Source organism: Musa acuminata, chromosome BXJ1-3 (assembly GCF_036884655.1).
Source record: "Musa acuminata AAA Group cultivar baxijiao chromosome BXJ1-3, Cavendish_Baxijiao_AAA, whole genome shotgun sequence".
In the NCBI taxonomy this organism is placed as follows: Eukaryota; Viridiplantae; Streptophyta; class Magnoliopsida; order Zingiberales; family Musaceae; genus Musa; species Musa acuminata.
In genome coordinates, this window is record NC_088329.1 from 54,906 (window position 1) to 69,211 (window position 14,306).

The 14,306-nt window shown below is 48.5% G+C and overlaps 1 protein-coding gene across 1 annotated transcript; it reads right to left on the reverse strand.

Annotated features, from left to right (window-relative positions):
* Nucleotides 1–13,455: 13,455 nt before the first annotated feature.
* On the reverse strand, nt 13,456–13,926 carry LOC135635805 (uncharacterized). The gene has a single exon (XM_065147158.1). It carries the CDS (start codon nt 13,924–13,926, stop codon nt 13,456–13,458), a length of 471 nt encoding a protein of 156 aa, XP_065003230.1.
* Nucleotides 13,927–14,306: the final 380 nt, after the last annotated feature.

The window sequence follows — 14,306 nt, forward strand, 5'->3', positions numbered from 1 at the left end:
TGTTTTGTGCTTTTGCTACATGTTAGATCTTAAGAACCAGTTGATTGACTAGCTTTAACACAACCATACTGGTTATGGTTGACCATACTTGTTCCACCCATACATCTAGTGGAAATAGTCTGGTATATATGGGTGTTTTGGGGCGTGTTGGTCTTGTGCTGATAGCATTTCTCATCTCACTTGTCTTTTGTTGTGCTTTTCAGGATTGTAATTCATGCTTCTTTGGACTTGTTTTATCGCTTAGATAACAATATTTAGGTGAATGTGTATTGAGAATATGAATTGAATAACAAAGGAGAAATACAAAATCCAAATGTAAGAAAGCTATTAAAGTTGGTAAAAAGTTTGGAATCTTTATTGATCCATACAATTATGTAGGAGCAAAAGAATCTATAAACCTTTTTAGTTGCTTTGTTTACTATTATTATTATTCATGCTGCAGATTCTCTAGAATTCATTACTAATATCCTAATTTTCGTAATAGACAATAGGCAGAATACAGGGAAACGAATCAAACAATCATTTTTGGGAGTGATTGCTAGTCTTCAAAACTAAGCCTTTAATGAATGATAATACTTTATTACTTAATATTTAACAAAAATAAACTATCAATCGTTATTATCTGAATGTTCAAATGCTAATCTAATTCGACATTATCTTAGGCTAGTACAAGCGTGCGCACGGAGAACCTATTCGCGTGCAAGCGGTGCAGTCGCCGCAATCTCAGGTGCACAATGTTCCTCTTTGTTTGTAGGGCACCACCCACCACCGGGACATGGGAGGTGAGAAGAGTCGAATCTAATTTAGAGAGGAAGTTATCGTCCAAAAAATTGTAGGTGTTAGTGAACAAAAGTATCATGGCTGGTGAGTCAGCACGGTTAAGTCCGCAGGCCACCCTCGGGAAGGAATGCTGGTTGGCGTGGGTCGGGGTCTGAGCCGGCTCATTACTCTCCCTTGTGCGATGGAAGGTATCTCTTGGGTCGAGATACTTGTCGCTCGGGGGTGGTCGTTTCGGAGCGACTCGGGCAAGAGTCGAGTTGGCGGGGTCGACTGGGCCCTCATGAGAGGATGTTGATCAGCGTTCCTCGGTCTGTCGACCCGGGTGTCGTTTGTGATGGGTCATGTCTCTCTTATTGAATCTCGTATTTTGATGATGAAACCACTTTATATGTGTTTATGATTTAATCTACGTTTTTAGTGACGCAGGATGCTTCGATCAGGATGGGACAATTAAAGCAGAAAAATCATGTTGGGCCGAAGGAACATGTCAGAAGATTGGACATCGGGCCGGTGGAACGGTCGACGTATCGACAGAAGGCTTCGGGCTGTGGATTCGGGCATCGGGCCAAGAAGAGCGGGTACTGCGCCAAGGATATCGGAGTTACGGAGTCAACTGACCGATTGGGCGAAAGGCCGCAAGAGAGGACGATGCGCTGAAGAATTGGACGAAGCGTCGAGGGACCAATGACATACCAAACAACTTGATTAATTGCTTAGGAGTAATTGTCTAGATCGAAGTTTTGTTTTACATGTGCAGGATTAACTACGATAGCTTGAGACATAAAGCAAGTCTACCGGAGTCAAGTTCGATGGGTGTTCGAGAGTCCGAAGATTCGTCGGAAGTGCTGCCAGAACCAACCGAGAAGAAATCGAGGACTTGCCGAAGATTTCGGAAGTCTACCGAAGAGATTGTCAGAGGTTCGCAGAGATCACCGAGAAGGTTCGGCTACTTGCCAAAGACTCACTGAACTCGCCACAAGACCGGGAGCTTGCTGGGAGTCCGCCGGAAGAAATCCGAGGGTATCGGAAGTCCACCGGAAGTTCGCCGGAAAGCTCGCCGGAAGGGAACTCGACATTGCCGGTTAAAAACATGCTTAGGACTATGTCTTAATTTCGTAGTTTGCATGTAATTAGGGTTAGGATTAAGGGTTAATCCTATAACCCAGTTAGGGGCCAATTGGGCCCGAGTTTGGACTGGTTTGGGCCAAATTTGGAGCCCAACCAATGAGCTGAAATAGTCCAAGCGGTGGCACCGCCCAGAACCCGAAGGATCGGGCGGTGGAACCGCTGGACTGGGCAGTGGCACCGCCCAAAACCCGAAGGACCGGGCGATGGTACCGCTGGACTGGGCGGTGGCAGCGCTAGTAAACGATCAATATGACATTGACAGACGGTGGCACCACCAGCTTCGGGAACCCGGGGGAATTCAAAATTTGGAGCTCAAATTTGAATCCTCTTGGGGTCTATAAATAGCCCTCTATTCTCAGCAGAGAATACACCTTTTGAGAAGTAAGAGATTGAGATAAAGCATTAGCAAAGTCTTTAGCAAATCTTGTTTTCCATAGCTTAAGTGTTCACCTCCCTCTTTCTCTTTGAAAATTTGTAAGAGTGTGAACCACTTGTAAAATGTTGTAAGAGGGGTATTTGTCCTTCTCCTTCAAAGTGATTTGCTAGTGGAAGTTGGGAGCCTCATCGAAGAAGGTTTCGCAAGTGGATGTAGGTCATTTTGACCGAACCACTTTAAATTAGTGTGTTCTTTGAATGTGTGAGTATTTACCTTTTTGAAACCATTATTTACATAGCAGCAAGCATTCGGTTTTCATCTTTTCACTTTACTTGAGCTACTTTCTCCAAGTTATTTATTGTCGGATTGAAATCTCTACGCATTTACAAAATCGTTTTCAAACTTACAAGTTTTAATCCGCTGCACTAATTCACCCCCCCCCCCCTCTTAGTGCCGCTCCGATCCTAACATCTCCGACTCTGGGATAAATGGCAACACGTCCTCGTACATTGGATGGCGATTCTCGGGCTGAGACGCTCGTCGCTCGGGGGTGGCCGCCTTCCTGCAAAATGGCCTTCGTCGGGTGCTCCCCGATTTTGGCCCCTCTGACGAGCAAGTCAATGGAGTGTTTTAATCTCGATTTTTTTCCCCCCTTGGCCGGGTGCCGGCCATGGGTTTTTATACTATTGTGCGAGGATTGGTTACGCCTTGGTTTGGTGTGGCCGCTGACCTTTGTAGGATGGGACGTCTTTTCTGACGAGTTGGCGTCTTTGGGGATGCTTGAGCAGTGTCAGACAGCACCGCCCCGAGCTCTCGGGATAGTCGTGTCGCATAGTGTCTCGGTACAGGACCCGACTTAGCGTGCATCACGGGGTTCTGATGGCATGTGGCATCGGATTCTGATACTAGTTAGGACGTGACGTGTGACGCCGGCGGTGACTCATCCGGGGACCAAAATATGTCTTATCACTTCTCCCCCTCCCAACCACCCCCCCCCCCCCCTCCAAGGCATGTCGTTGGGTCCCTAATGGGCCAGGGGGGGCACGCTTGGGGCCGAAGGAGGCTATTGTGCTAGTTGCTCGTGCGGGGAGCTGGATTGACTCGTCGGGGGGGCGGTGCCCCACGATTCAAGCAGGACTAACCCTACTGATTGAATGGTGGGGGCCTGACGAGGTGAAATCGAAGTGCCGACACCAGCGAGTCGAGACCTATGCGGGGAACTCGACGTGTCTCAGTTTAGATGATGGGTTTCGTATGGTTCGGAGTTACGGCTGCCGAGTTTCCAAGATAGCGGGAGAGTCGGAGCAACTCGGTTTTTGGGACTTGACGGGCAGTGAGTTGGGGTCGACGTGGAGTGACTTAGATAACGGACTAGGCTGGTGATTCGGGCACTGGATCGACCGAGATGTGACTCGGGCATAAGATTGGTTGCGGGGTGTGGCCTAAGCGTTGGGTTGGCGGGCTGAGTGATTAAGTTCGGTTCCGGTTTCGGTGCTGACGGCTCGCTAGTCGGGAGCGATCTGGAGCGGGTCGGGTAGGCATCGAATCCTGGGGGCCGAGTGATTAAGCTCAGTTCCGGTTTTGGTTCTGAGGGGTCGCCAGTCGAGAGCGATCTGGAGCGAGCCAGGCAGGAATCAAACTTGGGGGGCCGAGTGATTAAGCTCGGTTCCGATTTCGGTGCCTACGGGTCACTAGTCGGGAGCGATCTGGAGCGAGCCGGGCAAGAATCGAACCTGGGGGCCGAGTGATTAAGTTAAGCTCCTTTCTAAATTGATCCTAGGGGCCGAGTGATTGAGCTCGGTTCCGGTTTCGGTGCCGATGGGTCGCCAATCGGGAGCGTTCTGGAGCAAGCCGGGCAGGAATCGAACCTGGGGGCCGAGTGATTAAGCTTCGTTCCGAATTGATCCTAGGGACCGAGTGATTGAGCTCGGTTCCGGTTTCGGTGCCGACAGATCGTCAGTCGGGAGCGATCTGGAGCGAGCCGGGCAGGAATCGAACTTGGGGGTTGAGTGATTAAGCTCGATTCCGAATTGATCCCGGGGGCCGAGTGATTGAGCTCGGTTCCGATTTCAGTGCTGACGGGTCGCTAGTTGGGAGCGATCTGAAGCGAGTCATGCAGGAATCGAAACTAAGGGTTGAATGATTAAGCTCGATTCCGAATTGATCCTGGGGGCCAAGTGATTGAGCTCGGTTTTGGTTCAATGCCAACGGGTCGCCGGTCGGGAGCGATCTGGAGCGAGCCAAGCAAGAATCGAACCTAGGGGCCGAGTGATTAAGCTTGGTTCCAGTTTTGGTGCCGATGGGTCGCCAGTTGATAAGGCATATTTTGGTCCCTAGATGAGTCACCATCGACATCACATGCCACGTCCCAACCAATGTCAAAATCCGATGCACACACGCCATCAAAACCCCATGGTGTACGCTACGTCGGGTTCCGTACCAAGACACTATGCGATATGACTATCCCGAGAGCTCGGGGCGGTGCTGTCTGACGCCGCTCAGGCATCCCCAAAGACATCAACTCATCAGAGAAGTCGTTCCATCCCTCAAAGGTCAACGGCCACACCGAACCGAGGGGCAACCAATCCTCGCACGATAGTATAAAAACCCTTGGCCGACATCCGGCCAAAGGGGAGGGAAAAATAAGATCGAGATAAAAACACTCGACTGACTTGCTCGTTGAAGGGGCCAAAGTCGAGGAGCACCCGACGAAGACCATTTTTGCAGGAAGGCGGCCACCCCCGAGCGGCGAGCGTCTCAACCCGGAAATCGCCATCTAGTGCACGAGGACACGCTGTCATTCACCCCGAAGTCGAAGAGACGTGACCCATCACAAACGATGCCCGGGTCGGTAGACCGAGGAACGTTGATCAACATCCTCTCACGAGGTCCTAGTCGACCCCGTTGGCTCGACTCTTGCCCGAGACGCTCCAAAGCGGCCACCCCCGAGCGGCAAGCGCCTCGACCCAAGAGATACCTTCCATCGCACAGGGGAGAGCAGTGGGCTGTCCCGGATCCCGACCAACGCTAACCAGCATTCCTTCCCGAGGGCACGGCCACCTCATCATCCTACTCACTCCACAAGAAGCTCCCGACATCGGCCTGCTGACTTAATCGTGTTGACTCATCAATCATGGTACTTTTATTCACTAACACTAGTCGGGAGCAATCTAGAGCGAGCCGGGCAGGAATCGAACTTAGGGGCCATGTGATTAAGTTCCGTTCTAAATTGATCCTGGGGGCCGAGTGATTGAGCTTGGTTTCGGTTTCGGTGCCGACGGGTTGCCAATCGGGAGCGATCTTGAGTGAGCCGGGCAGGAATCGAACTTGGGGGCCGAGTGATTAAGCTCGGTTCTGAATTGATCCTAGGGGCCGAGTGATTGAGCTCGGTTCCGGTTTCGGTGTCAACGGGTCGCTAATCGGGAGCGATCTAGAGTGAGCCGGGCAGGAATCGAACCCGGGGGCCAAGTGATTAAGCTCGGTTCTGAATTGATCCTGGGGGTCGGTTCATACCTGAACGCCATCGTGCCACGTGGCGGGCCAGGTGGAGCGTCACGGGGGCCGGTGGGAAACTTCATTTTGAATGGCCTTCGGCGGGGGGTCTCGGGTGATGGGACGCCTTTGGCGGGAGCTCTGAGGCAAGCGAATCTGGCGGATCCGAGGGGTTGCAATAGGTCTTAAATGCCACGACTGTTCCTCTCCTCGGGAAGCCCTAATCGTCGCCTCGCCGCGGGTTACCCGCCTTTAATAATCACCATCCAGGGTGGTTGCCATCAACTTTGCCTTCAGTCTTTCGTCCTGCGCCTCGGTTCCTTTCTTGCAACTCCGTCGTCCTCTTTGCTTCAATCCCTCGCCCCGAACCCCGGGCTTCTTTCTCGCAACTCTGAGATCGGGATGTCTCCATTTTTGTCTTCGTCTTCATTTTCGTCTTTGTCTTCGTTTTCATCCCCATCTCCCTCTCCTTCTCCTTCTCCCCATCCCAAGTGTTGCCAAACTCCTAGCGCTACTTGGTGGCTTTCATCTGGGAGTGTCGGGGGGGCTGGGATCGAGCTGTCCCGGCCCCTCTTTCTGGCTTGCTTTCGCTTGGGCAGGGGACAAGGCGGGTATTACTTGACCGACCACAGCGGTTTCAAGATCGGTGGTGCGCCCTCCAACAATAAAGGTTGGAAGAGGTGTTTCTTCTATATTAGTTGTGATTAGGAGTGGGGCTTCAACACCGGGTGAGCTTTTCGGACCATCGATAACGCCCCCCCGTCGCTCTCTGATGGGGACACAATAGTCATGGATTGTTTGAGGAGTATCATGTTCTCTTCTTCGGCAATTAAGGAGATGACCGAGGAGTGGATGGTCGAAGCGAAGTTGAGCCCTGCCACCGGGGGTATGGCCATTCGCATATGATGGCTCGTTCGCTCATCCCAAACCATCTGACCACTGCTTATTTTTGTAGAAATGGTGGACCTGCGATCGATGAAGAGGATGGCCAGCTCCAAGGCCGTCGAGCCCCCGTCTCGAGATGGGGAGGGCTCCGGAGGCGGGGTTGTCCCGTTGGAGGGCACGCCAAAGAGGGCACCAGCATCACCGGTATCATAGCGCTCTCTTAAGAAGACGAAGACGGTGGTTCGAAAGACGCCCGTGATCCGGGCCACCCACTCAAGCGCCTCCCTAGAATCACCCGGGGCCACTGCCCAGGAGGAGGGCTCAAGGAGTGTGAAGGGGAAAGGGTCGGCCGAGTCGTCCGACAACGACCCTTCCAAGAGAGCACGTCTATTCCTAGGCCAAGGGTGGGTAGTACCAAGCCCAGCACATGGCCGATCTTCTGGCCAGGGAGCCGGGGTCCCCTACGTTGCTCGGCGGCTGACTGTTAGAACCCTTGCAGATTCTAAACTTGGGGTTGATCTTTTTAAGGGATCGGCCTCCTTGGAACTCTATAGGGGTTCCTCCCTCCAAGTTGCTGCTCAAAGGCTACAGAAAAGATTCATCTATTGCTTATGAAAAGAGGAGGAATACATGACTATTTATAGGGCTTCTAAACCCTAACTCCTAATAGGACTCCTACTCAAAACTTCTACTTCTAACCAACTCCTAATATGACTCCTACTCAAGACTCCTATTCCTTTACAACTCCTTATTCTTCTCTAAGAAACAACCTCCTAACCCTAGTCGGCCTCTTCACCTCTTTAATAGGGGTCGGCTTAGGTTGGTTTTACATGAATGTCCCTCTCAATTAGGACTCTCCAAGCTAGAGTCCTAACAGACCCGCCCTCTTCAAATCAGCCTTGTCCTCGAGGCTGATGATTCATGAATTCTGGAAATTTGATCTTCAAGTCATCATAGTTCTCCCAAGTGGCATCTTCTATTGGTAGGTTCGCCCACTGTATTAGCACTTCATTAGTGGGTCGTTGTCGTCGAGTCACGATCCATCGATCAATAATGGCACTTGGCTGGGTCTGGAGTTCTCATTGGGTTGTCTTATTTGGTGGGTGACTTTGGGCTGTCTCCAAGCATCTATTTACAACTTTCATCTGGCCATCGGTTTGTGGGTGATATATCGTACTCCTTTTCAATTTAATACCCTGCATATGGAATAACTTTGTACAAACTCTGCTTATGAAGATGCAAGTAGAATTTATCACAAGCATAATGCATCCCTTATAATGTAATTCTTTTGAGTCCCAATTGTAATGAGCCATAGAGCTTGGTGCTTCCTCCAATTTTTTTATGATCTTACTGGTCTCCGAATCTTCTTGCCATTCCATCTTAATATCCTCAAGGAAGTCACTAGTTGAAAGTGAAATGGCCAAAAATTTAGCTTGCTTAGGTAGCCGTAAAAGCGTATCTGCAACAATATTCTCTTTCCCCTTTTTGTAAGTTATTTCATAATCATATCCAAGAACCTTTGTTACCCATTTTGCTGAACGGGGGAAGATATCTTCTGCTCCAAGAGATATTTTAGGCTTTTATGGTCGGTCTTGATTTGAAAGCATCGCTTGATCAAGTACGATCTCCACCTCGTTGCTGCATGCACAATGGCGAGCATCTCCTTATCATATGTTAACATGTTTTGATAGGGGGGAGACAATGCCTTGCTAATGTATGTGAGTGATCGACCATCTTGCATGAGAACGTCTCCCATTCTGTCTCCAGATGCATCGGCCTCAATGATGAAGGGTCGGTTGAAATATGGTAGCGCTAGCAACAGCGTCGTCGTTATGGTTGCCTTAAGTTTGTCGAAGGTAGTGGAGGCTCTGTCCAACCATTGGAAGACATCTTTTTCCAATAAGTAAGTAAGTGGTGCATTGATCTTTCCATAGTTTTTCATGAACTTACGGTAGTAGCCTGTTAAACCCAGAAAGTCATGTAGAAATTTTATGTTCGTCGAGGTAGGCCAGTTTTGCATTGCTTCAATTTTGAAGGGGTCCACCGTCACACCTTCCTCTGATATGATATGCCCAAGATATTCCACCTTTTGTTGAAGAAAGTAAAAATTCGTAGTGGTCGTTGTGTGTTCGAAAGGCGGTTTTCGATATGACTTCTTCGTACACTCGTATTTGATAATACCCGGATCAAAGGTCCAGCTTTATGAAGATTTGTGCTCCCTTTCATCTAACAATTCATCTACTACTGGAATAGGGTATTTATCTTTGATGGTTATGCCATTGAGAGCTCGGTAATCAACGCATATTCGTCATGTTCCGTCCTTCTTGCGTACAAGTAGCACCGGTGAAGAGTAGAGGTTGCAACTTGGCCGAATAACTCCTGTTTCGAGCATCTCTTTTACAATCCTTTCTATTTCATCCTTCTGGAGATGTAGATATTGATATGGCTGAGTATTTGCTGGAGGTTTGCCTGAAAGAATCATTATATAATGATTATGCCGACGGGTAAGAGGTAGGTTGTGTGATTCGTCAAATATATCTGAAAATTTAGCAAGCAAAGGAAGTAGGTTTAGATCTTCAAATTCTATTGGCTCTCCCTTAGTTTGCTACTCAAGTTGTACTAAAAAGCCGCTGTATGCTTTATGCAAAACCTTCTCCATTTGTTGTGTGCAAATCGTCGTTACGTCGCCCCCATGTTTTCCCATGCAGTATCACCTGTTTCTCCTTACTGTAAAATTTCATAATTAGTTGCATAAAATTTCAAGAAACATCACCTAATGTCATCAACCATTTAATTCTGAGCATGGCCTCATGATCATCAAGAGGGAGGAGGAAGAAATATGCAATTAGCTCTTGGTCCTGCAGCAACAGTTTCACTCGCAGACGCCTACGATCATACTTCAAAATCCGTCCGTCGGTGACCTTAATGTCAAATCTGCTGCAATCCTCGATAGGTGAGGCCATCTGGATAGTAACTTTACTGTTTAGAAAGTTATTAGTACTGCTCGTGTCAATGAGAATAGTGATCGGTTGTTTTTTGAGAAAGCCTCCAACTTTCATCGTTTGCGAGTTTGAGTAGCTGGCTAGTGCATGTACCGTAACTTCAGTCGGTTGTGGCTCTTCTTCTGCATCTTCTTCTTCATGTTCAAGGCTCTCTTCTGGATGTTCAATGACCTCTTCTTCTATTGGTTTAATCATAAGAAGTCTCCCTTTACTATAGCAATGCTCACGGCTCCACGGCTCGTCACAATGCCAACATAACCCCTTCGTATATCGCTCCCGAAGCTCTTCTCTTATTAACCTCTTTGGTGTAGGGACTTGGTCGATAGTAGGAGGGGTTGAGGGCTTCAATATTACTAGTTGAGGAGTGACCCTAGTCCTTCGAGCTTCATGGTTCAATTGCTCTTCTTGATGTCGTGCGAAAGAGATAGCTGCCATAAGCGTATACGGTTGTCGCGCTTTAACTTCTCCTCGGATCTCTAGCTTCAAGCCCTCAATGAAGGTCCTCAATAGCTGTTTTTGAGACCAATCATGAGTTTGATTAGATAACCTTTCAAACCTAGTTTGGTACTCCTGAATGGTGGAGGTTTGTCGGATCTTTGCTAGTTGTCCGTCAATATTCTCGTAATCGGTTGGTCTGAAGCGTATCAGCAGTCCTTCTTTGAATTGTCGTCATGAAAGGACTCCATAAGTATGTTCAAACCAGTCAAACTACTGTATAGCATCCCCTTCAAGATGTATAGCTGTAATTTTCACCATAGATGCATCCGCGGTTTTATGGTACCGAAAATATCGCTCTGCGCGCGAGATCCAACCAATCGGGTCTCCTTCTTCCCATCTAGGGAAGTCCCCTCTCATGCATGGATAGTTGGGGTCGGTCATAGAGCTTCCCTCTCTTGGAAGTCATATCTTCGGGCTTGGTATGATTAGGTAAAGCTCTCTCCTTGTTGTGATTTCTTCGGGCTTAGTGGTCGGTCCAATCTGAGTTCGGTAAAGAGCGTCTGAATCTTATCCTCCATTCACACCTCGAAGGCTTTGAATTTAGCATTGATTACCTCCTCAGATGCCATAGTATATGCCACCAAATCTGTGATGTTAAGATCTCTCTTTTGTTGTTGGGTTAAATGCATGTATTGGTTGAGAGAGGTGATGGTCGAAAGGGTTAGTGGATTGGTGGATGTAGGCTACGGTTTAGGCTTGTTTTGTGGCTATTTTGGGTGCAGCTTGAGAGTATGGTTTGGTGGAGTTTTAGGGCTGTGGATGAAAGTTTTGGATCTGTGGTAGATGGTAGCAAAGGTTTGATGGAAATCAGTGGAAGTTGCAGCAAGTATGTGCTGTCTTGTAAGAGTAGAATTGTCGTCGAAGAAACAATGGTTTCTCGATGTTATTTCCACCAAAAACTTGATAGAATTAGGAGAGAATTGATAGGAAAATCACAGTTTATATGATAGCAAGGATGTCTAATTTAATCAAGAAAATTTCGGCAGTATAACAGCAAGGAAATTGGTGCAAGTTGCGATTGCAGAATTCTCGTCGAAAAATTTCAGTGGTCTACGATGAAAATTTGCAGCAACACAAAATCGTTTTTAGAGATAAATTCCTTAATAGATCAATTTTAAATGGAAGCCAAGGTGATCTATGAAGTGTATAAGAAATTTCATTCAAAAAAGATTGCAAATAGATGGGTTAAGGCAACAATATGCGGCTGAAATTTTCTGTAGTATAAATTTTCAAGTGTATCAGATTGGACGTAAAAGATCAGTAGTTTATACTGAGATTTTTTCGATAAAACCAAAGGAAAATCTACTGTTAGAAAGTGTCAAATCTATCATAAAAATTTCGTAGAGATTTGGATAGAAAAAACATAGTATCAAGATCAAACAAACAGTACTATGCGGCTGAAATTTTACAATGCAGATTTTTAAGTATAGTAGATTAGACGTAAAAGATCAATGGTTTATATTGAGAATTTTTTGACAAAACTAAAGGGAAATCTGCTGTTAGGAAGTGTCAAATATGTCATAAAAATTTTGTAGAAATTTGGATAGAAAAAATACAGTAGCAAGATCAAACAGACAGTGCTATGCGGTTGGAATTCTGCAATGTATCTTTCGTCGTAGAGATGAAAACTTTGTGACGAAAAGTTTATGCAGCAATATAGGAATAATTTTTTTGGGATTTTTGAATAAGGATAACTAAATTGCAGCAGTAGTAAGTTAGAAAACTAGAACCTGTTGCAATTCACGGGGAGATCAAAGGATGATCCGTGGTGGTGGAGATGATGACGGAATTTGGCGATGATCTTTTAAGCAATTATGGGAATTGCTTTGGACGGTTGTGGAGGGTTGATGGATGGCTGTGGAAGGGCAGCGAGACGCCAAGAACGCTGCTCTGATACCAGGTGTTAGAACCCTTGCAGATTCTAAACTTGGGGTTGATCTCTTTAGGGGATCGGCCTCTTTGGAACTCTATAGGGGTCCCTCCCTCCAAGTTGCTGCTCAAAGGCTGCAGAAAAGATTCATCTATTGCTTATGAAAGAGGAGGAATACATGACTATTTATAGGACTTCTAAACCCTAACTCCTAATATGACTCCTACTCAAGACTCATATTCCTTTACAACTCCTTATTCTTCTCTAAGAAACAACCTCCTAACCCTAGCCGGCCTCTTCACCTCTTTAATAGGGGTCGACTTAGGTAGGTTTTATATGAATGTCCCTCTCAATTAGGACTCTCCAAGCTAGAGTCCTAACACCGACTCTCAAGGCCGACAGTCATCTCTAAGGCGATGGGCTAACTGCCCAGGAGTTCGTCCGAGGGGCGCTGCACCCAGCCTGGCCAAGGACCTCTATAGCTCCACCTCTGAAGTGCTGGTAGAGCGGGCGGCCAAGTCGCTCGTCTAGGTAAGTAATGGCTTCCTTTTCCTACCCGATCCCCTCTTTCTTAGGAGCTGAGAGCGATCCTTATGCAGAGCCAGCACTACGGTATGGCGTTGATCGACTGGGTCCTCGACGTCGGGCGGGTGATCGGGAGCCAATTAGAGATTGATGCCGCCCTCTGGCTAGAGAACCTGAAGCTGCGAGCCAGGGGGGTCCAGAGGCCATTGCCGTGATCGAAGAGCGCACCACGGCACTGGGTGAGGAGGTGGCTCGTTTGAAGACCGAACTGGAAGAAAGCCGATCACACATCTGTTTGCTGGATGACGAGCTGCTAACCCTCTCCTAGGATGTCAAGACCACCAGGTCGATGACCCGGGCTGCCGAGGAGGCCCTGGAGGAGGAGTGGCTGGGGTTGCCCAAAAGGGTCGAGGAGGCGGTCGTCGGGTATAAAGCGTCTGCCGGGTTCGAGTATGGCTTGGTGAGGTCGGGCCAGGTCACGTACGAGTATAGGTACCGGGTGGCCTGCGCTCGCTTCCGGGTGAAGTATCCAGACCTGGAGCTGTTGTCGGACCCGTTTGTCGACAACCCGGCGGATCAGGACGTCGACATGCCAGCAAACGTCCCCTTCGACGATGGGCCCGTGACTCTTCCCCTGAGCTAGGGGCTGCGCCCCCTCTCTTTTTGTTTTTTTGTTTTGGTTGGGCTTGGGGTCGTGCCGCCCGACCGCCATATGTACCTCCCTTATCATCAAGAAGCACTTTTATTTTGAAATTCTAACTTGCTCTTCTCCCCGACTGTGGGTGCACGGACCCCCTATATCTTTTCTGCGTCCCGGCCAACCTCCTTTATGGGTAGAATTTCTTTAGGTTTGCCGCATTCCACGTTCTTGGCAAGGAACTTCCCTCCATAGTCTCGAGTCAGTAGGTTCCCTCTTGGACCATGTCATAGACTCGATAGGGGCCTTCCCAGTTGGGTGCGAGCTTTCCCCTCGCTCGAGTCGGGTCGCTCACTTCTGCTCTTCGGAGGATGAGGTCCCTGACCTGGATCGGTCGTGGACGGACCCTTCGATTGTATATCCGAGCTACCACCTTCTTGTATGCCAAGGCGCGTAGATGTGCCCTGGCTCTCCTTTCCTCGAGGAGATCCAGGTTTGCCCGGAGTCCCTCCTCAGAGTCTCCTTGCTCATAATTGGAGGTGCGCAAGGTCGGGAATAACATCTCGGGCGGAAGGACCACCTCGGTCCTGAACGCCAGGCTAAATGGAGACTCTCCCGAGGCAGTTTTGGGAGACGTTCGCATTGCCCACAGGACGCTGAGAAGCTCGTCCACCCAGGCACCATGTGCGCCTGAGATTCTCCTCTTCAGGCCTTCCAGAATTGCTCGGTTCATCACTTCAGTTTGGCCGTTGGTTTGGGGTTGTGCGACCGAGCTGAACTTCAACTAGATCTCATACGACTAGTAATAGGCCTTGAATTTAGTTTTGTTGAATTGAGTCCTGTTGTTGGCAATGATAGCCTTCGGGATCCCGAACCGGGTGATGATATTCTTCCATGTGAAGTTTTGGACTTGCCTCTCGGTAATGGAGGCTAAGGGTTCGGCTTCGACCCACTTTGTGAAATAGTCGACCCCGACTATGAGAAAGCGTCGCTGACCCGATGTTGGAGGGAAAGGCCCAAGGAGAATGAGCCCCCATTGGGCAAAGGGCCAGGCCACATCTGCTAGTCATAGGTGCCCAACAAGCCAATCACGTGAGTGATGGCACGTGTGAC